The sequence below is a fragment of the Salmo trutta genome, chromosome 28, assembly GCF_901001165.1.
Source record: "Salmo trutta chromosome 28, fSalTru1.1, whole genome shotgun sequence".
NCBI lineage: Eukaryota > Metazoa > Chordata > Actinopteri > Salmoniformes > Salmonidae > Salmo > Salmo trutta.
The window spans coordinates 27378341-27403190 of record NC_042984.1 but is presented as its reverse complement, the minus strand read 5'-3'; the positions used below and the strand labels follow the sequence as shown (position 1 = coordinate 27403190).

Here is a 24850-nt window from a genome sequence, read left to right as displayed (position 1 = left end):
AGGAAAGGATATTGCTGCCAGTAAGATTGCACCTAAATCAACCATCGGATCATCAAAAACTTCAAGGAGAGTGGTTCAAAGGCTTCAGGGCGCCCAAGAAAGTCCAGCAAGCACCGGGACCGTCTCCTAAAGTTGATTCAGCTGCTGGATCGGGGAACCACCAGTACAGAGCTTGCTCAGGAATGGCAGCAGGCAGGTGTGAGTGCATCTGCACGCACAGTGAGGCAAATACTTTTTTGGAGGATGGCCTGGTGTCAAGAAGGGCAACAACGAAGCCACTTCTCTCCAGGACAAACATCAGGGACAGACTGATATTCTGCAAAAGGTACAGGGATTGGACTGCTGAGGACTGGGGTAAAGTTATTTTCTCTGATGAATCCCCTTTCCGATTGTTTGGGGCATCCGGAAAAAAACTTGTCCGGAGAAGACAAGGTGAACACTACCATCAGTCCTGTGTCATGCCAACAGTAAAGCATCCTGAGACCATTCACGTGTGGGGTTGCTTCTCAGCCAAGGGAGTGGGCTCACTCACAATTCTGCCTAAGAACACAGCCATGAATAAAGAATGATACCAACACATCCTCCAAGAGCAACTTCTCCCAACCATCCAGGAACAGTTTGGTGATGAACAATGCTTTTTCCAGCATGATGGAGCACCTTGCCATAAGGCAAAAGTGATAATTAAGTGGCTCGGGGAACAAAACATCTATATTTTGGATCCATGGCCAGGAAACTCCCCAGACCTTAATCCCATTGAGAACTTGTGGTCAATCCTCAAGAGGCGGGTGGACAAACAAAACCCACAAATTCTGACAAACTCCAAGCATTGATTATGCAAGAATGGGCTGCCTTCAGTCAGGATGTGGCCCAGAAGTTAATTGACAGCATGCCAGGGCGGATTGCAGAGGTCTTGAAAAAGAAGGGTCAACACTGCAAATATTGACTCTTTGCATCAACTTAATGTAATTGTCAATAAAAGTCTTTGACACTTATGAAATGCTTGTAATTATACTTCAGTATTCCATAGTAACATCTGACAAAAATATCTAAAGACATTGACGCAGCAGACTTTGTGAAAATGTATATTTGTGTCATTCTCAAAACTTTTGGCCACGACTATACTATCCCCCATAGTACAATGGTCAACCTATTCTATTATGTGCAAGAAATAACATTTTTGGGGCAGGGTCATGGGCCTGGCCAATGGTAATGGTCGCTGACGTAACATTTTAGAGGCCCTCCAGTTGACTGCAGTGACCCATTTTTGCGGTTTTAAAACTAATTTCCTGCAATTCTACACATTTTGCCATGGGTCACATTATAAACATTGTAACAAAATCAATGCATGCATGACAAATGCATAGTTTTTTTTTTTTTTTAGATTCTCCTTGACTATTTAGCTTGTATTTTGGTGATTATTAGTTCTCAAATATGATCTTACTTAAAACATATATAGGTCCATGATCTTTTCTTCATACTTTATCTGGTTTTAGTCATTTAAGTACTGAAATAGTAAAGGCACATGGATCCACAAGAGATTGGGAGAAAACATAAAACACACAACCTGGCACGTTTCGTCTTTGGGCAAAATAGTAATTTGGACATGCTTGAAGGATGATGATCAAAATATAAAGACAACATGTAAAATATTGGTCCCAAGTTTCATGAGCTGAAATAAAAGATCCCATAAATTTTGCATACGCACAAAAAGCTTATTTCTCTCAAATGTATTTACATCCCTGTTAGTGAGCATTACGCCTTTGCCAAGATAATCCATCCATCTGACAGTAGTGGCATATCAATAAACAGCATGCTCATTACACAGGTGCACCTTGTGCTGGGTACAATAAAAGGCCACTCTAAAATGTGCAGTTTTGTCACAACACAGTTCCACAGATGTTTCAAGTTTTGCGGAAGCATGCAATTGGCTTGCTGACTGCAGGAATGTCCTCGAGAGTTGTTTCCAGAAAATGCAATGTTCATTTCTCTACTATAAGCCGCCTCCAACTTCGTTTTACAGAATTTGGCAGTACGTCCAACTGGCCTCACAACCGCAGACCATGTGTAATCACGCCAGCTCAGGACCTCCGCAATCGGTTCTTCACCTGCGGGAACATATGAGACCAGCCACCCAGACAGCTGATGAAACTGTGGGTTTGCACAACCAAAGAATTTCTGGTGAGGACGATGCGTGCTCATCGTCCTCACCAGGGTCTTGACCTGACTGCAGTTTGGCGTTGTATATGACTTCAGTGGGAGATAATGTTCACCTTCAATAACCACTGGCACACTGGAGAAGTGTGCTCTTTACGGTTGAATCCCAGTATCAACTGTACCTGGCAGATGGCAGACAACATGTATGGCATCATGTGGTTGAGCGGTTTGCTGATGTCAACGTTGTGAACAGAGTACCCCATGGTGGCGGTGTGGTTGTGGTATGGGCAGGCATAAACTACGGACAACACAATTTCATTTTATCGATGGCAATTTGAATGCACAGAGATACCGTGACGAGATCCTGAGGCCCATTGTCATGCCATTCATCAGCCACCATCAACTCTTGTTTCAGTATGATAACGCGCAGCCCCGTATCGCAAGGATCTTTACACAATTCCAGGAAGCTGAAAATGTCCCAGTTCTTTCATTGCCTGCATGCTCGCCAGACATGTCACCCATTGTGCATGTTTGGGATGCTTTGGATTGACGTGTACGACAGCGTGTTCCAGTTCCCACCAATATCTATCAACTTCGCACAGCCATTGAAGACGAGTGTGGCCACAATCAACAGCTTAATGAGAAGGTGTCGCGCTGCGTTAGGCAAATTGTGGTCACACTAGATACTGACTGGTTTTCTGATCCACGCCCCTACTTTTTTAAAGGTACAGTATATGTGACAAACACATTCATATCTGTATTCCCAGTCATGTGAAAGCCAGAGATTAGGGCCTAATGAATTTATTTCAATTGCCTGATTTCCTTAAAATCTTTGAAATTGTTGCATGTTGCGTTTATATTTCTGTTCAGTGTATATGGTAATGTTACCAATAGAGAGCACTTCAGCCAATTCACACCCTGACTGTGATATTGCTAAGCAGACATCAGTCGGCCCAGGGTCTTTTTCCCTGTGACCCCAAAATTGGATTGAAGCAAGTGTTGTTTTCTTTTGGTTTCTTTTCCCTGGACTGCCTTTGAGTAGCACCAGGTTACTATGATATTTGTAAATGTGCATGTTCTCAAATTGCCTTGTAAGCAAAAAGCCATTTCTACCGAGCTTCACCTTGAACAATGTAATTATGTCACAATGCTGTATCACTTTGTGAGCGCCTTGCATGTGTTGAAGGGTAGGAGGGAAACTAATCTTCTAGACAAAGTGCTGACTAATCTTAAACCAATTTCAGTTTATTAAATTTCATATAAAATGTTCCTTTTTTCATGGTCCTGCTGAGTTCACTGAAGCAAGTTCGCCTTGCCCTTATTCATGTTATTGCAGAAGACTTCCCAATGAGTTATGCCCATCATTCTCGCTCTTGTTAGATTTAGCACATATTTTGGGGGGTAGAGTTTCAGATAAAGAAAGCTCAGAGCCAGAAAGGTCGGCATAATAGGCTTACTTTTGACAATGTCGCCTGCATTATTTGCAAGACTCATTGATTAGTTATGCAGAATGCAGAGGTTATTAAAACCTTATCAACACAAGGTAGAATTCTCATATTACAAAGTACATTTTCTTCAAGGGGTAAAATGTGTCTTTCATGTGATATGTCCTATTGTATATCAAATGGTTTGAAATAAGACTAAAACATATTTGAATCTCAAATCATTGTCATGCTATTTTGAATCCTTTCCCATCATGATAGGGAAAAAGTCAACTGTACTAATTGTTCACTATTTTCTTTACTATTACAATTTGAAATCATATCAAGAACATTTCTAAATGTCAATTGATGTTGATCTGGAATGTTCAGAAGAACAGACTCAATTCAAAGTCAGTGGGTTAGAATTTAGAATTCTCTTACAACATTTTAGGCACTGGTGCCTACTGGTGTTGATATGATTAAAATAATAAGCTAACAATTGGATAATGTTGCTCAAAGGCATATTTCAAGTTTATGGTGATAGTTAACTTTTTAAAAAGTTGTATCTCTTATTTACATAGGGTGTTGACTGACTTACTGTCGAAACCATTTTTTTATTTGTTAGTTGGTTCAACAATGTCCAGAATCTCCTGGTTAGCATTTTTGGATAATGTAGCAATGCTACTGGAAGTGGATTGCATCAGTTAGTGGTTCATTCAAAAGCGTGGAGAAACAGCTCTGCTTTCATTAGTAAGAAACGCAGATTTGAACCATTCCTGCTTGAATCATGCTTTTGAATGCCTCGCTAACTGGTACAATCCTTTTTCACTAGCATTGCTAAATTCTCAAAAAATGCTAACCAGATTATTCTGGATTTTGCTAAATAACCAGCTAACCGATATAAAAACGGTTTGGTTGAAAAGACAACATCCTAGGTAAGTCAGAAGCAAGATAATGATTTCTAAAAATGTTTTTAAAAGGGATCGGCAGGTAGCCTAGTGGTTAGGGCGTTGGACTAGCAACCGAACGGTTGCAAGATCGAATCCCTGAGCTGACAAGATAAAAATCTGTCGTTCTGCCCCTGAATAAGGCAGTTATCCCACTGTTCCTAGGCCGTCATTGAAAATAAGAATTTGTTCTTAACTGACTTGCCTAGTTAAGTAAAGGTAAATTGTTCATAGATTTTTTAAAAATCTTAGTTATGTTCAGTTAGAGAATATACTTTCATAATAACTGTATATTCTTATTAAAGGTGTTTGTCACTTATTCTGCTAAAAAACTATTCATGAATAGGCCGACATTCACATGTAAGAGCAGCATTGAAATGAGTCAACCCTTATTTAATTTGCAGAAGGCCTCACCCCATACCAATGAATGTGGTGACAATTGGCCCGTTGTCTGTCTCATCCTTTACGAGCAAAGGCAAACATGATGATGGACAAGATGACAGTCCAATAGTCACTGCCTCCTCCTCTGTCCACGTATCCACAGCCTACCAAACACTTCTCTCAACCTTTTGACCCTGGAACTCAATTACCTCCTCCCTTCTGCTATGAGCACAAATATATGTCACTCTTAATTTCTAATAGAGTTTAATGTCATATTTATGTAAATACTTCCCGATTTTACTCTATATTAACAGGCAGAAATGTCAAAGCACACATAAAATGAAACAATACCATCACCCGGTAGAGTGGAATTTAAATTGGATTCCTCTCTCTGCCAGTACTTATGCTGGCCAGCTGATGAAGGGGAAAACAGGGCATACTTTGATTGCATGTTGCAGATTCTTTACACAATAATCTCGCCTCCACATGATTATTTCCTTGCAGATTTGTGCCCTAATCTACGTTGAAGGATGCCTCTTGTTATTTCTCAGCTTTTTCCCCCCAAGGAGATCCTAATAATGTGGTCTATTTCAATATGCATAGAAAAAAATGTCATTTTGTGTTTTGCATACGGTCAATGTCACTGAATGAATGGGTAATGTGCTGAAGTATTTCTCACAGCCCCGATATGACTCTTTGATTTAATAAAGTGTCTAAAATATCTTATTCTAGGAGAGAAACTTAGACACTCCAGAACTAGTAAAAATAGGTATTTTTAGATCAATATGTAATTATGGATGTTTGCTGATGGCTATGTGTCAGGTAGCTGACTTGTTTTGAGATCTTGAACGTTAAACCTACAGCATACACAGAGGGGTATTTTCAAAAGGATCCTTTCCACCTTCGTTTGACTTGATATAGTGAATAATAGACCACTCATGTTGTCCCTACTTACATTCAAAATAAGGGATATAATCAGTGCCAAGCTATATAGTGCCATAAACAGTACGTAGGCTTAACGACCCCCCCTTTGGGCCAAGATGAATAAGTCCATATAGTCCGCATCAATGGTTGTTTTTCGAATCACAACAGGCACGATTTGGGGGAAATTTCCATCTAAAAGTTGTTTTCTCTTTTGTAATGAGTTGTAATGTATTCCTGACTCATATTGGCTGTTGTGCTGTCTAGGCCCCACAATTAACAGTTGCAGCACCTGAAGAGCTCTGTGCCTCATTTTGGCAAGACGATTTTCCCTTTGCAACTAGCAAGCGCACACGTAGGCTACATGTAATGACAAAAAAAAATCACATTTCGGCAACAGTGAAAGCAACCCTTAGCCTTCTTTCGACATGTTTTGAAAGCAGGCCATTAGCTGAGACACTGATACATGTCCAGAAGGGAAGCAGTAACTGCCCTGATTACGTTGCAAAATAACTGGTAGACTGGGGATATGTCTACTGTGGCATCATATTCAGAATAATCATATAGACTTTTTTAAATAAGTGGGTAAAGTTATTTTTATTCTGAAAATAAGCTTCCAGTAGTTGTTTGGCTCAATAAGCTGAAGAAGTAATACAGCAGGTAACTATATATAATAGGTTTCACCCTGAGTAGAGGGCCATTGATAGAGGGTCATGGGGAACATAGGATTACCATTTGATTACCATTATTGATATGAAGGGTAAGGATAAGGTTCATCATTCCAGATATTAATAGGATGTTGTTTGCAAGTGGGGTTATGCGACTCACCTCTCGGACAAAAATGGCAATGACCAAGGCCTGCATAGACGGTAAAGGGATTGATGTGGTTATAAATTACTCCACGGCGCCACCTAGCCCCGGCTCTCTCCCACTTTGTCATCAGTACAAGGCAATAAAGCAGGGAAATGAGAGGAGAGTCTTCTTTTTTAATACATAAATGAATAAGCTATGAGAGTGGTCATTATTTAGGGCATGCCATTTTCAAGCAGCAATAGTGCCATTCTCGGGGACACCAAATGACATGACTAGAATCTCCTCCAGCACAGCATGAGAAACAGGTTAAAGTTGCACTCCGGCTTTCAATAACCCATTGACCTCCATCTATTTATGACCCCTGACATATATTTAAAAAAAAAATCATATTCATAATGTAAGTAATTTTCATTCAAGGGCAACTTAATAATTCACCTTGTAGGACAGTAAAAAAGCATTCACCTTTTAGCACCCAAAATATTTTAGTAAGCAATTTTTATAATTGGCTGTCCGGGCCGGGTCTTAACCCATAAAGTTCAGATGTGCCAGAATTGGAGAAATGTGTTTTATGGTGGCTGGGCCTCGCCGCCTCCTTTGCCCTTAAAAAAATGCCCTGAGAGGCGTAAATAATGTGACGAGCAATGGGTTTTCCTTTAAATAAATACCGATCAGGTTTATGTTGAAAGACAATAGAAAACGTAGGCCAGATATGCGGTTTACAGTATTTATAGCTGTAATATCGAGGTGCCAGCACCGTAATTTCATGCCCCAATGAGAATGGCAAGGTCACAGCAAATGCTTCGGCTGAGCATCTGCTAATACGGCGACTCATAAACAGGCGCGGCGTGTATCAGGTGCACCAAATACAGTATAATGAAATACAGAATAGCTTTCCATTATTGTTCTTTTTTACGGTGTCGTCATTAGATGTAATTTATGTCTTAAAAAATTCATCTCCTCGCCAGGTCGATCCGAAATGGGGGTCCAGGGGTCATTCCACAGGTTTGGAAACCCGTAATAAATTTCCGCAATCCTTTTTTGTAGGCTTTTCCTTTTATATGTAAAAATCTGTTTCACCTTGTTCTCTCTTTTCTAAATGGATATGAGGTGTCTTTCATTTGTTGTCGCCTTTTTCTGAACAATCAACGGATCAGAGCACACAATAGTGGAGCAAGCTTTAATTCGACAAGAAAACCAAACAGCTTTATGAATTTCCATGCATTTTATTTTGATGTAAAGTAAATAAGCCCTTTCATACTGCTGCGCACACAACAACATTAAAGAGGTCCAACACCATTACCATGCACATATTTTTAAGAGGACATTTTATAGAAGTTATTTTGGAGAAACTCTACATTTCAAGGTGAAAAGGGAAAATGGGAACCTCTCCCAGGGTACTGAAACCTGTTTTTTCATTCTATGGCGAAATGGAGATATGGGCTTGTGCCCCAAATGGCACCCTGTTCCCTATATACAGTATAGTGCACTACTTTTGACCAGGGCCTGTAGGGACCCTGGTCAAAACTAGTGCATAGGGTGCCATTCGGGATGCTGCCCTTGCATGTCTCACTCAATAATCTGCCACCGTTGTGTCTGCTGTGGTCAGATGAATCCGGAGTTCAGGGACACATTATTGCTTATTGGACAGTGCAGCCTGACTGCACGAGCTCAGCACATGGAGGTGGCCACTTCCTGGCACTCAGGGCCCGCCATTGACGACAGGCTGGCCAATATTTGCCTTAAATTATTCAACCATTTTCATGGCCATTTAAAGCCCTTGGAGCATTTAAATACTGTAGGTGCCTCTCAGCATCACACATGTTGATTCTCCAAGAACTTTTAGAGCCCCTCATGAAGATGTCAAAAAGAGGGCTAGATTGTGGTTGATTCTTGTTCATCAAGATGGGTTTGTAGATGGGCAGTAAATGCTCATTTGACACCTTTTGGGACCGCAATTATGAGTCTTCTGCATCACACTCACACAGGTACTTGGGTGACACAATGCTTCTCAAATGATTTGGTTAACAGGCAGTCATTGCTCTCTCATTTCATAGACATTTAATAGAAGAAATGGTGTGTGTGTGTTAATGTCACACAACACATGTTGATATTGTAATGATTAGCTCCACATGGATTTCAGACTCTGATGTGTATACAGATGGCTCAACAAATCGCTTCTTCTCGTCTCTCAACCCTCTTCTCATCTCTCCGCCATTCCCACCGCCCTGTATAGTACAGCAAATAAGAATAGCGGTCTCAAATGAAGCAAACCTCATCGCCCTTGGCTCTCTTGCAACTCAGTGGGTGCATACCAAATGGCATCCTATTCCCTATTTAGTGCACTTCTTTCGACCAGCGCCCTAAACGTAATGCACTAAATTGGGAATAGGGTGCCATTTGGGATGACACAGCACTGCAGGGAGGCCTGCTGTGAGAGGTAGAATGGTCCAAAGCCCAGGGGAATGGCCCAAGTTAAAAGGCCAACTCAGCAATGGGGATTTTCTGTCAGAAGGCAGGAGGAAGGGAAACCCAGGAAGCCCAGTAGCACACTCAGGGAAATCACATGGGGAAATGGAGGTAAAATGGTAGCAGGAGCTAGCTGGTGATGCTACACATTGCAATACAGAGGAAAGTGCCTTATGGTCCACACCTTAGCCCTTATACCTCTCCCCAGCAACAAGCCTCAATGGAGCCAGCTGATTGGAAGTGTTCAAAGTCGGTTTCAGTAGGGAGGAAAGTTTTGAAATTGGGAGGTATTTAACTGAACGTATCCAATAAGAGATGCTTGTTCTCGTTTTCTGCTGCAAAGTGGTTTGCTACAGTATGTACTACTGAACACGACCCTGTTCTTTTGTCTAGTGAGTCACGTCAGTATATTTGTTTTTAGTTCTACACTGTTGTGTTTTGGTTGATCTTGGAATGAACAACGCCAGCCTTTTTTCAGACGCTCATTGAAAGTTGTAATTATTCGTCTTTGTTTAGATTATGATGCTCATTAAAGACGAGACACATACCCATGGAAGCATATGGCGACGGAAATAAAATCCTTTCAGTCCACAAAATAAAATAAACCCCAGCCCCCTCCCATTCTCCATTAGGGAGCTCTTTGCAATTTAATCATCACTAAAATCATTAAAAAAGATCTGAAGATTAAGTTATATTGGCATTTGCAAAATTATGTAATACATTTACATCACAATGAGGAAATTAAAATAATGCATTTTCTCTGTCTGGGGTGTATGAGATCTCCACCTGGGAAATATAACTGGAGAAGTGGACAGACTGATTTTCTTTGCCTTTGGTGGCCGTTAGTGAGAACGGGGTTTCAGCTTTCTTTGTTTGATCCTGCTCTGCTGTCTGCTGTAGGCAGATGTCTGGGTAACTGAAGAGCTGCTGTCCAATGCCTGATTCACACTATAGGGTGTACCCTAACCATACTGTGCTAGCTAAGATATTTTATTTTTTACATGATTCTTTACTGCACAATTCCAGCTACCATGGTGGAAGCATAACCAAGCCAGCCCAGAGCCCTATACTACAAATCAGGTTTGAAGAGTTAATTCTCTTTTGGGAATTGACCTACATGGACAGGGCCAAATTTAAATGTTTCTAACAGAAGAAATATAAAAAGCATATGCATAACCATGGTAGCAATTGAAAGAGAACACTTTGGAGATTATGGTGAAATGATCAGTTCCTAAGTAATTCAATGCACTTTTATGACTCAAAGAAAGTCTTAAATTATTCAGTGTTTTTTTTTTTTTTTTTTTTTGCTCCTAGCTGTGGCATTGAGGAACTGAAGCAAGCACACTTGTCGTTTGTTGTTTGGAACATAGCCCTGCCTCCCCACCATCACACAATAACTGTTGTTTATGCAATCCAAATACACTCCATTATAAATTGCAATCTGGGTTAGTTGGGCATCATTTGAAAGCGTATTCTATTGCCAACATGACTAGCTAAGTCATAAAATGCGATCTTACAGTGTTAGGCTTTCACAAGGCACTTCAGAAAAAACTATTTGTAATTTTGATGCGCCTAGAATGGGAGTCATGAGTGCATTCAAGTGCGGGTTCCGTAGTAAATTTGGCAGGAACTGGAACAAGCTGTTGTACACGTCGATCCAGTGCATCCCAAACATGCTCAATGGGTGACATGTCTGGTGAGTATGCAGGCCATGGAAGAACTGAGACATTTTCAGCTTCCAGGAATTGTGTACAGATCCTTGCGACATGGGGCAGTGCATTACCCTGCTGAAATATGAGGTGATGGCGGTGGATGAATGGCCCGACAATGAATGGCCCGACAATGGGCCTCAGGATCTTGTCACAGTATTTCTGTGCATTCCAATTGCCAGCAATAAAATGCATTTGTGTTCGTTGTCCGTAGCTTATGCCCATACCATAACCCCACCACCACCATGGGGCACTCTGTTCACAAAGTTGACATCAGCAAACCGCTAGCCCACACAACGCCACACAGTTAAATAAATTAAATAAAAATACACGTGGTCTGCGGTTGTGAGGCCGGTTGAACTTACTGCCAAATTCTCTAAAACGACATTGGAGAGGCGGCTTATAGTAGAGAAATGAACATTCAATTCTCTGGCAACAGCTCTGCTGTATATTCCTGCAGTCAGCATGCCAATTGCACGCTCCCTCAAAACTTGAGACATCTGTAGCATTGTGTTGTGTGACTAAACTGCACATTTTAGAGTGGCCTTTTATTGTCCCCATCACAAGGTGCACCTGTGTAATAATCATGCTGTTTAATCACACCAGTCAGGTGGATGGATTATCTTGGCAAAGGAGAAATGCTCACTAACAGTAATGTAAACACATTTGTGCACAAAATCTGAGAGAAATCAGCTTTTTGTGCATATAGAACCTTTCTGGGAACTTTTATTTCAGGTCATGAAACATGTTCTATTTATGCGCTTATCTGTGACCAAATCTTCCATTTTCAACCCCTATGCGGACTGACCAGGGCTGTGAGTGTAAAGGGCTACTGAGCGAGGTAACTTTGGTCAACTCTGAGTTCAACCAGTCACATGAATGTTGCTCTCCTTTTGGCCAGGTACATTACTCTGGCAATGAAGCGTTGGCTAACTCAGGGCTAACTCCATTCATCCTGAATGAAGTGTCTGAGCCGTGAGTTGAGGACCAATGCAATCAGATTCCCTTCCTCTTGCAAAGTTTGCGTCATCATTCCTTTCATTTGAGGAAGACCAAAATATTTTAGTAATCAAATGTTTTTTGTGTTAAAAAATTGTAATATTAAAATACCTATCACATTACACATTTAGTAATGACCAGATGCATTTGAAGCTTCACGCACAGTAAAACTTTTGTATGACATAATATATTTATTTTATTGATAGGAGTGGGGGAAAAAGGTGCTTGTGCATTGATAAGCACACCAAAGACGGCATTAACGATATGTAATAAAAGAAAGACAGCGCTTCTAATAGCCTATTTCACACCATAGCCTGCTGAATTTGCAAGATAACTTTTCTTTCATTTTGATGAAACCCTGTGTGGTAAATGTGCATTCTGTTCCAGGTTTGACTGATAAGGAGATTGAGCTTGCCATCCAGCACTCTGGCAGTACTGACGAGCCCCTGGCCCTTACCCCTGTGGGACCCCAGTACCCTCTCCTTGACCCCCAGCTGGCACCTATACCCTACAGTGAGTACACCATCCCCTCCATGCACACACACACACACACACACACACACACACACATATATACAGTTGAATTCGGAAGTTTACATACACTTAGGTTGGAGTCATTAAAACTCGTTTTTCAACCACTCAACCACTATAGTTTTGGCAAGTCAGTTAGGACAATTTTTCCAACAATTGTTTACAGACAGATTATTTTACTTATAATTCACTGTATCACAATTCCACTGGGTCAGAAGTTTATATACACTAAGTTCACTGTGTTTTTAAACAGCTTGGAAATTCCAGAAAATTATTTTCATGGCTTTAGAACCTTCTGATAGCCTAATTGACATAATTTGAATCAATTGGAGGTGTACCTGTGGATGTATTTCAAGGCCTACCTTCAAACTCAGTGCCTCTTTGCTTGACATCATGGGAAAATCAAAAGAAATCAGCCAAGACCTCATAAAAAAATGGTAGTCCTCCACAAGTCTGGTTCATCCTTGGGAGCAATTTCCAAAAGCCTGATGGTACCACGTTCATCTGTACAAACAACACCATGGGACCACGCAGCCAGCATACCGCTCAGGAAGGAGACACGTTCTGTCTCCTAGAGATTAACATACTTTGGTGCAAATAGTGCAAATCAATCCCAGAACAACAGCAACGGACCTTGTGAAGATGCTGGAGGAAACAGGTACAAAAGCATCTATATCCACAGTAAAACGAGTCCTATATCGACATAACCTGAAAGGCCACTCAGCAAGGAAGAAGCCACTGCTCCAAAACCGGCATAAAAAATCCAGACTACGGTTTGCAACTGCACATGGGGACAAAGATCATACTTTTTGGAGAAATGTCCTCTGGTCTGATGAAACAAAACTATAACAGATTGGCCATAATGACCATCGTTATGTTTGGAGGAAAAAGGGGGAGGCTAGCAAGCTGAAGAACAACATCCCAACCTTGAAGCACGGGGGTGGCAGCATCATGATGTGGGGGTGCTTTGCTGCAGGAGGGACTGGTGCACTTCACAAAATAGATGGCATCATGAGGCACAAAATAGATGGCATCATGAGGCAGGAAAATTATGTGGATATATTGAAGCAACATCTCAAGACATCAGTCAGGAAGTTAATGCTTGGTCGTAAATGGGTCTTCCAAATGGACAATGACCCCAAGCAAACTTCCAAAGTTGTGGCAAAATGGCTTAGTCAAGGTATTGGAGTGGCCATCACAAAGTCCTGACCTCAATCCTATAGAAAATTTGTGGGCAGATCTGAAAAAGCGTGTGCGAGCAAGGAGGCCTACAAACCTGACTCAGTTACATCAGCTCTGTCAGGAGGAATGGGCCAAAATTCACCCAAATTATTGAGGGAAGCTTGTGGAAGAGTACCCAAAATGTTTGACCCAAGTTAAACAATTTAAAGGCAATGCTACCAAATACTAATTGAGTGTATGTAAACTTCTGACCCACTGGGAATGTGATGAAAGAAATCATTCTCTCTACTATTATTCTGACATTTCACATTCTTAAAATAAAGTGGTGATCGTAACTGACCTAAGACGGGGACTTTTTACTAGGATTAAATGTAAGGAATTGTGAAAAACCTGAGTTTAAATGTATTTAGGCTAAAGTGTATGTGAACTTCTGACATCAAATGTATATATACACAATCTCTACTACTGACTACTACTCTGTACTCAATAACTCACAGTATTCAATGTTCTGAAATATTTGAAAAAAGAGGCACTTTACATACCATGAACTGCCTTTGAAACAGAAGTCCATTTGCATGACATAATGCTACAGTAAAAGTGGAGTGTGGATGGAAGTTAGTGAATGTGGGTGTAAAAGGCGGTTTTCCACAACATGTAATATTCATTGTGTCAACATGCACTCTTACCTTTTTACCCTCAATCCAATCAGAAGTGTGCTTATCAGTAGCAGAAGCAGCACATTTGCCTCGCGTAGTAATTATTTCACCAATATCGTCGCCCCTCCATCACGTGAAATCTCTCCCAACGATGTTTCATACCAGGGGGTTTCACCCCAAGCAAGGCCCTGGTACAACCTATATCTGTATTACTGCATGGGTTATGAGTGCTGTCCACTGATTTACCAATGCAGAATGAAGTCCGCATAATGCTTAACCCGTATGACAATGATTCCCAATGTATTCCACCCTCATTTATTACTGCACTGTCCTTGACTCCCCCGGCATCTCATGTTTTGTAATGGAAGTGATGTTGATGGGATGGCCATGTAGTTAGGGGCTCTGGCTCGGACCATTCCGTAGTGTTTTTTTTATATCAAAATGGCTATAAGGGAAGCTGCATAATGAGGTGAGTGCCGGGGAGTCTTGTACGGGGGTCATGCCTAAAAGAGGGGGCTACCTCTCTTTGATATCCTTGTTATGGGGACGCCACACAGGGGCCTGCATCCATCTCTGTCGGAGTAATGGATCCTCTGATCTCTATTTCCAACCGGCGGAAGGACAGGAAGGCCTCCTCTGAACCCAATAAATTTGAGAGGAGATTGGAAAAACGGGGGATGGAGACTCGAGCTCCATCCATGGCTTAAGTGACCAAATAAAAAAGGAGAGATGGAGATGGTGGGAGAAGAGTATGAGGAGGAGAGAGAGGTAATGGGGGGACCTAAGAGGTGGAAGAGAGACTGGTGAGTGGCGAGACCCCCCAGTTGATGCAGAGGTTTACTGGGTAGCCAGGGTCAACCATCCACCTCAAGGACTCTTCCGCCTGCCTCTCCGACGAGCGGCACGCTATAGCGAGACGCGACAATCCACGGGAGCCATAATGTTGATGATTACTCAAATGTATGTGGTATACCATATGGAAAATGTGAGAGTGATTTTGAATTTTTAATGGGAAAGGTTGCCGGTTCTTCCTGCCGTCACTGCATTTGTGTTGACGTGTGCCCTTGACCAAGGAGAGGACCGTCCTTTTCACCTTGACGATGTACAGTAGACCAGCAGTGGGTTTTTTGACATGCACATTACAGAAGTGGCAAAGCAATAAGATCAATCAAATCCCTTGTAGAATGACAAGAAAACTGGATGCTCTGATAATTTCATGTGTAATACACAGACCCGGCGCCAGGACCAATCAGTTGGACGGGAATTTAATTTCCATAGGCGGGACCATTTTTTCACGGGACCTCCTATGTGTGCACGCATTTTTTAAATGGGTGCAGGGCCGGCCCACTCTTTAGGGAGGATTAGGTGGCCTCCCATGGCGGCAGATTGATGAGAGCAGCATTTTCTGAGCTAAATTGACCAAGATGCACCTCCAGCAACATTATAAAACCTCACATAATTCTGCACAAAAACAATGAACATTTCAACAAGTGGCAGGGACGCTAAATATTTATCTTGTCCATTCCCAGCGTGCCTCTCCATGGTGCTGTTGGAGAGATGCATCGCTGTGCACTCCACCAATGTTCCATCAAAAAAATTATCAAACGTAAATCATGTAGCAGATATAGCATATGGTAGCCTACAGGCTGGAGAGACAATGTAATGAGACAAACCTTTTATATCCATACAAGTTTCTCTGATCAAATACCTAACCTAAATGGCACCCAATCAAATACAAAATGTGATTACTTGTTAACAAACAACAGACTATCCTAAAAACAGGACAGGTCAAAGTAAAATGGACAATATGGAATGGACAGTTGGGCTACAGTCAAATTCTTTGACAAGCTGATCATAGAAAAAAAGGCAGGCGACGAGCTTAGGTCTCCATATTATTCCTATAGAAATGCATTGGGCTTATAGTGGACAGATTTTGGCGAGAGTGAGCCCTCGGAGAAAGCATCCGAGCGAGTGAAACAGCGCCCCTCTTTATGTAGCCCATGTATCTTATGTTGTCTGGACAGAAATAGTATTACATGCCATACTCTATTGGTCCAGACAGCATCAGATACGTGGTCTACACATACTGAGACAGAGGGGCGCTGTTTCGTTCGCTCGGATGCTTTAATTGAGATTGATGTGTCTTTCTGTCGGCGCGTCTTGGTCAAATAAATGATCAGTATTTCAATATTTTATTTGGATGGGCAAGGAGGTGTACGGTACGGCGAGCCAGGTCCCCTAAGGCCTGCCCATAACGCAGGCCCTGGTGATACACCTAAGTGAAATATGGTATTTACAGTCATGTCCTAGGGGGTAATAGTCTTGCTATAGAATTTGGAATTGAATGTTAGGTCAATGGTTCATCTTGATGTACTATAGATACAGGTACATGACTCCCCCAGCACGCTCGCTCACCTCATACACACACACACACACATTAAACTTGTTGAACTAGCCTAGTTGTCCTCATCCCCTTCATGTTAAGATTTGTGTTTCCCACCTAGGAAAACATCTAGGGGAAACAACGCTCTACTGGTTGTAGTTTAGGGACATTTTCAGTTGAATGTTGCTGTGATGTGGGAAATTCCACTCAGCGAAACAGCAGGGCCACCCAGATGACAGCTCAAACAATGAAACAGTTACACACTTTCACTCTGTCCTCCAGAGACACACACTGTCTAGTTCCAGTCCCACAGACACACTCACCTTTTAACCCTTACAGGTTCTTCCTCTCCTAGATGTTTATAGAAGCACAATCTAAGATGGGTTTTTTTCTCTGTGATTTGATTTCTCAACCCATACACATGTAACATAAGTGTTTTGAATGGCATTGTCTTGGCTTGAGAGATTACTTTTAGCTAGTTCAATGTTTTTTGGTTGGTTTGTTTGCAGAATTTATTTAATTGCAAAGTTTTATTCCATTTCTGATTGGAAACATTGCAGATTTCCATTCCTGTTTTCAAGGTCTTCTCGGGTTTGATTTCAACTATTAAAATACTAAATTCAACCTACCATGAGTTTTTTACCTCAGTACAACCACATGGTCTTCTCACCATGGCAGGGTGTAACCGTTACTCAGTGATTTGATGTTGTGTTTTTGTCTCTCCTCAGGTCCCCGTGGCTACAGATGGAGAGACTACGGTGCCCTCACTGTCATCATGATGGGCATGGCCTTTGGCTTCCATCACCTCTACAAGGTACGCCATTTTAATTCGGTCCAGAAATGTCTCTTCTGGTAGGCTGGAAGTGAAAGCTACTGTCTGGGATTCGGGTGGATGGGAGCATACGCCCTGCCACTTGTTTTGGTAAACAGTTGAAAATTGGGGCTGGAGAAATGTAACCATTCTCAAATTCTTAGATGGAGCTATGGATGCAAGGATTGACAATCCATGAGATCAAAGGTATAGTTAAACCATCTTTTGAAGATATACAATGTTTGGCTACTTTTTGTTGTGTTCTTATATTTTAGATTAATCAATGGGTAAATATCAAGAATTGAGATGGCCGTTGAAAAGATTCCCAGATCCCAGACTGTACCTATAAACATACCTACTTTAAGCACCTGTTCTGTTATCTCCTAATTGGGTGGTCATTCAGCCCTTGATTGTATTCTGCCAACGTATTCCTTGAGTAAGCATTTATTGACATTCCTGTTGAAATCAAAGGATTTAAGGTTGAATGGTGGCTGATATCATATTCCATAATCTAGACCGGGCCCCAAGGTCTGCAGCTCCGCTGGTTTCTTTGGCCAATCAGTGATATTAATCAATCATTTCATCAAATAATTACCAGGGAGAAAAGAACTAGCAGTATTCCGGATTTCAAGACTCTGATCTAGAGGATCTATTTCGTCCAACCATTTATTTTACACAGTCCAGTGAGTTCTGTCAACGCAGTTTTCCCCAATATTACATTTATATTAGTGGGGTTTGTTGGTACATCAGTCAATTGTAACTTTGTTAGATTCTAATGCCAAACGCTCTGTACATCAGTCTTGCCTGGTTGTTAAAAGCTCATGTCTGGCTTGCCCAATCACATGATCTCATTTGAACCCCTCTTTTTAATTATATTTATTTCTGTCTCTCTCTCTCTCTCAATCCTTTTTTCCTTATTGCAAAAAAAGAAAGTTGCCAGCACAGCACACGACCCTCTTTTGATATTACGCCCTCCAAATAGAATCGCCCTTGGTTTTTTATCACGCTCCAGAGCCCCTGAACATGGGCCTGGGAGGCTCCTTGTTCCTCACTGACATGAATCCCTCTGTAGCTGTTCGTATTGCTGTGAGTGGCATGTGGAAGCCATTACTCTCTTTTATAGGTGGATGAGAGTTTAGCAGTAGCCGTTATACCCAGTATGACCAGCCATCGTGTGTGTGTGTGTGCAAGTGTCTGTGTGTAGCTGCTGGATCACAACGCTCCCATGATGTCATGACTCTGGGGGTGTAGGGCCTGAGACTTGTTTCTTGTGGATGGCGGGTGCCATGGCAGGAGTTTGTGTATATGGGTTCCATTCCAAATGGCACCCTATTTTCCATGTAGTGCACTACTTATGACCAGGGCCCATACGGCTCTGGTCCAATGTAGTGCTATTTGGGACACACCCCTGGAATTGTCTGTGGAGCCAGCCTCAGCAGTACATGATCTATATCCCATAATAAATATACTACTCTGAACCAAAGGAAATCTGAAAATAACCTTCCTTAATAGAGTACTGGGTTTTCATTCTATTTCAATATATTCTCTAATTATAGAGGTGAAATTAACAAGTACAGTAATGCTATCTGAAGACTAGTTTATCCTATATTCTGCTACATTCGTTCAAGTGACTACTTTACGCTCAGGTTCCCTTAAGCTACAATATGTTCCATTGCGATGAAATGATCGCTATTCTACATTGAGCTTTGTCCAGTAGCATCCATATAGCGCGTCACCACTTGTAGCACTACATGAAATTATAATCTACAGTTTTATAAAATAGTTTGGTGTCTTGTTAACTCTCCTTCTGTCTAGTTCTGTGTCTCACCCTACTACCCGTGTTCTGGCCGTCTGTCTCTCACCCTACCTGTCCTCTGGCAGTCTTTGTCTCTCACCCAACCTGTCCTCTGGCAGTCTTTGTCTCTCACCCTACCTGTCCTCTGGCAGTCTTTGTCTCTCACCCAACCTGTCCTCTGGCAGTCTTTGTCTCTCACCCAACCTGTCCTCTGGCAGTCTTTGTCTCTCACCCTACCTGTCCTCTGGCAGTCTTTGTCTCTCACCCTACCTGTCCTCTGGCAGTCTTTGTCTCTCACCCTACCTGTCCTCTGTCTGCTTCTCTCATCCTACCTGTCTTCTGGCCCTCTCTGTCTCTCACTCTACCTGTCCTCTGTCTGCCTCTCTCACCCTACCTGTCCCTCCTGCTCTCTATCTAGTGAGAGGCCCAGCATTATAATACAGTATGGGCTCTTCGGTAAAAATAATTCTCCCTCACACCTTACCTTTCCCTACCCGCTGTCCTGCTCACTCGCTCTACTTTTTTACATTTCTCTCACTACCTTTCTTTCTCTCTCTCTTTCTGTCTCGCACCCTCTCACACCCTACCTGTACCTGTCTCTCCTACTCTCTATCAAGCGAGAGACCCACCAGCTCGTAGCATGGGAGTTGGGATTCCCTAACGGAGCTGCGTCCTGCTGTCATGTCACAGGAGCGGAGCGCTAGCCACACCATATGCTCCGTCTGCCCATACTTTATTTATGCTATAAAGGCGCCATGTAAACACAGCCCTCCCAGTAGCCTACTTATTAATTACTCGCTGTTGACACTAATGAAATATTTTTCAACTTAAAAGTGTTTATTACTAGGACTGGCGTCACCCAGCCTCAGGTGTTGCAGGGAAGACCTGATCCTGACGGCCGCTCGCTCCGTTCCAAAGAGAAAGGATTTACTGAAATGTCATCTGTGGGACTTACCTAAACATGAACTTTGTGAAGGTTTAAAAAAAAAAATGTATGTGAATGTTGGTCAAACTTGGAAAAATCTATAAACCTACAGTGGGCTCCAAAAGTATTGGGACAGTGACACATTGTGTTGTTTTGGCTCTGGATTTGCACTTTGGATTTGAAATGATACAATGACTATGAGGTTAAAGTGCAGAGAAAGTTAGACGCACAAATATCATACCCCCCAAAAAATGCTAACCTCCCCTGTTATTGTAATGGTGAGAGGTTAGCATGTCTTGGGGGTGTGATATAAAATGCTAACCTCCCCTGTTATTGTAATGGTGAGAGGTTAGCATGTCTTGGGGGTATGATATTTGTGCGTCTGTGACTTTGTCACTCACCATTATTTACGATTCATTCTGGACTATCCGTAATCATGGTAGCATCCACATTAATGTAGAAGTATTTAGAAACATATTATATTCCTATTTACAGTAAAAGTGACTCCAAAATGACACACTACATTATTTACCATTCATTTCTATTGGACACAGAATTATCTGAAACACTACCAAAACAAACAGCAAATGCATCCAACAAGTTTGTAGAGTCACAAGCTTGATGTAATCATTGCATGCTAGGAATATGGGACCAAATACTACTCTTTTGACTACTTTAGTGCACATATAAGTGATTTTTTCCCTAATGCTTTTGGTCCCCTTAATTGGTGGGGGTTTATGTACAAAAACAGTTCACCCAATATAGATGAAAATACCCTCAAATTAAAGCTGACAGTCTGTACTTTGTATCATTTCAAATCCAGAGCCAAAACAACAAAACATTTGTCACTGTCCCAATACTTTTGGAGCTCACTATATATATTTTTTAATAATTGGCCCCCGACCTCTTGTGATTTTGTAAATGTGGCCCTCTTGCTAATCTACACTGAACAAAAATATATACCCAACATGCTACAATTTTTAATTTGACCTTTATTTAAGTAGGCAACTTTTGGTTACTAGTTCAACCCTCTAACCACTAGGCTACCTGCCGCCCCAAATTTCAGTTCATATAAGGAAAGTCTGTCTATTGAAATAGGTAAATTAGGCCCTAATCTAGTCACAGATACCTTTTAAAAAATAAGTATGGGGGTGGATTAAAAAAAAGTCTTATCTGGTGTATCCACCATTTGCCTCATGCAGCGCGACACATCTCCTTCGCATAGAGTTGATCAGGCTGTTGATTGTGGCCTGTGGAATGTTGTCACACTCCTCTTCAATGGCTGTGCAAAGTTGCTGGATATTAGCAGGAACTGGAACACACTGTCGTACACATTGATCCAGAGCATCTCAAACGTGCTCAATGGGTGAAATGTCTGGTTATGGAGGCTATGAATGAACAAGGATGTTTTCAGCTTCCAGGAATTGTGTACAGATCCTTGCGACATGGGGCTGTGCATTATCATGCTGAAACATGAGGTGATGGCTGCGGATGAATGGCACAACAATGAGCCTCAGAATCTCGTCACGGTATCTCTGTGCATTCAAATTGCCATGGACAAAATGTAATGGTGTTCTTTTTCTGTAGCTTATGCCTGCCCATACCATAACGCTACCATGGGGCATTCTGTTCACAACATTGACATCAGCAAACCGCTCGCCCACACAACGCCATACACGCTGTCTGCCCGATACAGTTGGAACCGGGATTCAGCCGTTAAGAGCATACTTTTCCAGCGTGCCAGTGACCATCGAAGGTGAGTATTTGCCCAAAGAAGTCGGTTACGACGCCAAACTGCAGTCAGGTCAAGACCGTGGTGAGGACGACGAGCACGCAGATGAGCTTCCCTGAGACAGTTTGTACAGAAGTTCTTCAGTTGTGCAAACCCACAGTTTCATCAGCTGTCCGGGTGGCTGGTCTCAGACGATCCCGCAGGTGAAGAAGCCGCATGTGGAGGTCCTGGGCTGGCGTGGTTACACGTGCTGTTGTGAGGCCGGTTGGACATACTGCCAAATTCTCTAAAACGACGTTGGATGCGGCTTATGGTAGAGAAATGAACATAAAATTCTCTGGCGGACATTTCTGCAGTTACCATGCCAATTACACGCTCCCTCTAAACTTGAGATATCTGTGGCATTGTGCTATCTTACAAAACTGCAGATTTTAGAGCATCCTTTTTATTGCACCTGTGTAATGACTATGATGTTTAATCAGCTTCTTGATATGCCACACCTGTCAGGTGGATGGAGGATTTTGTCAAGAAGAAATGCTGACTTAACAGGGATGTAAACAAATTTGTGAACAAAACGAGAGAAATAAGCTTTTTGTGCGTATGGAAATGTTCTGGGATCTTTTATTTCGGCTCATGAGACATGGGACCAACACTTTGCATGTTGCGCATATCTTTTTGTTCAGTGTATTTGAGTATCCCTGGTCTAGAGGCCCATTAACATGTGCAGAGTTCAACTACACACATGTTTCTAGGGTCGTGTTCATTCACCAAATGAAATAAAACAGACTGAAACAGGGAGGGACTAGCTAGACTTGTTTAATGCTTTTCATTGTCTGTTGCGAAACATTTTATAACGTTGTGTAGTCTAATAATGAAGCCAACCTATGATTGTCATCAACACAGTCAGCCTTCTCATGTCTCATCTGGCCACCACATTCACATTGGATCACAAAGATTTCTCTAAACTAGCAATGAAACACAGTACCAGTCAAACATTTGGACACACCTACTCATTCAAGGGTTTTTCTTTATTTTTACTATTTTCTACATTGTAGAATAATAGTGAAGACATCAAAACTATGAAATAACACATATGGAATCATAAAGTAACCAAATCATTGATAAAAAAAAATCTAAATATATTTTATATTTGAGATTCTTCAAAGTAGCCACTCTTTGCCTTAATGACAGCTTTGCACACTTTTTGTTTAACACTTTTTTGGTTACTACATGATTCCATATGTGTTATTTCATAGTTTTTTTCTTCACTATCATTCTACAATGTAGAAAATTGTACAAATAAAGACAAACCCTGGAACAAGTAGGTGTATCCATACTTTTGACTGGTACTGTGCATATGCTATCGCTCAATTCAATCGTGTCTTTCGATATTAAAACAGTGGTGAGAAATTCATATTCTGTGTATACTGTAGGTTTTGCATTTTCTGTCACTTTGTCAGATGTTATCTCCTTTCCCCTCAGTATCCTTTTCCACACCAATAGTTGAATTTCCTTAAGCAGTCTGCAGTTAATTTGTTTATTGGTTCCTTTTTTCAGGTGCCCTAGAATCTACAACATTGACCTTTAGACAGTTTAGGCCACACTGTGATAACATAAGACGTTGACTTTGTCCATTCAGAGTTGAAACTGCTTAACATGCCTCCCCCTGCCTTTCAATCTGTGTAACAAATGGCTCCCTATATGGTGCACTACTTTTGTCTAGAACCCCCCGGGCCCTGGTCAAAAGTAGTGCGCTTCATAGGGAATAGGGTTCCATTTAGAACACACCCTTTCTCTCCCTTCCTGGCAAGAAGTGTAATAGCATGTCATGTTTTTAATTGCAGAAATACATCCTTCCCCTCATTATGGGGAGCAAAGAGGACAAGAAGCATCTGCAGAGAATCGAGAGCAACATCGCCGAGATGAGTGGCACGCTGACACAGACAGGTGAAGATTAATATCTTCATCACTTCTCCCTCCCTCCTTAACATTTTCCGTCATTTATCTGTCGCCAAAATCGCCGCCGCGTGTTTTTAACAAACGACTCTGCTGTCATTTTGCTTTAATTTGAAATTGCTTGTTTACTGTCAGGCTCGGCCTCAATTAATTACGTTTCGCTGAAAAGCTCTTAACCTCAGAATATTAATGAGGGGTTGGGAAATGACAACTTTTTTTTGTCACTCCCTACCACCCTTCTTCCCTCCTTCCCACCCACCCTCTTTCTCTCTATATACCGCTGTCTCGCCCTCTGTCTCTCTCTCTCTCTCTCGGTGGTGAGAAAGTTCATTTTAATTTTGCACTGGGAAGTGTGATGCTTGGCGGCTGGTCTCAGCGCAGGGCCTAGTGATTAAGTGTGCAGTGACAGGTGCGTCTCCCATGTTGGACAGGTGAGGAATCTCAACCTGGCTGTCAGAAACTGAGAGTGAGAGAACGTTGGGGGGAGGAAAGAAAGAGATGCATCCCTCGCTCGGCGTCAGTGTAATTAAACATGGTGGGAAGAAGCGTGAACGAGGGACACCTCAGAGAGCAACTTTTGTCTTATTAGCGCAGCGTTGTTCAACTCTGGGCTGTTTTTTCCCCGTCTCTTTTAATTTGAGCGAGATGGATCTCTTGGTTTGAGACAGAAGAGTTGATCACACTTAGTGAAATAGTCCCGTAAGAGGTATTCGGTTGAATCATGAGAAGAGGAGGTACTGATGAATCGAAAGCATAGTAGAAGCTATACCCACACAGGGCATAAGTATGTTGAACCAACTAATCAACCTCATGGCATTTATTTTCAACATACTGACATTGAACATCAATGGATTTTTGGGTTGAAAAAAATGCAAGTTGTCACGTACATGTTCAACCACAAATCAACAACAAGATTTCAAGGGTGGGTTTATTTCAAGTAGGGTTCATGTTTGTTGACAATTCAATTAACCCTTTACCAGGGCTCTACAGTGCAACTATTTTACTTGCATATTCATCTAAAAAAAAGTAAACTGAAATCAAATAATTAACAAACCTGTTTGAAAAACT

At 41.7% G+C, this 24850-nt stretch overlaps 1 protein-coding gene across 1 annotated transcript in view; it reads left to right on the top strand.

Moving 5' to 3' along the window:
- pex14 (peroxisomal biogenesis factor 14) overlaps nucleotides 1–24850 on the top strand; it is a 111268-nt gene that overhangs the window by 60814 nt on the left and 25604 nt on the right. Inside the window, exons 4-6 of the mRNA XM_029719440.1 lie at nucleotides 12199–12324; nucleotides 17292–17377; nucleotides 23671–23773. Of these exons, the coding sequence (XP_029575300.1) occupies nucleotides 12199–12324; nucleotides 17292–17377; nucleotides 23671–23773 (315 nt within the window). The remainder of the gene's footprint in view (nucleotides 1–12198; nucleotides 12325–17291; nucleotides 17378–23670; nucleotides 23774–24850) is intronic.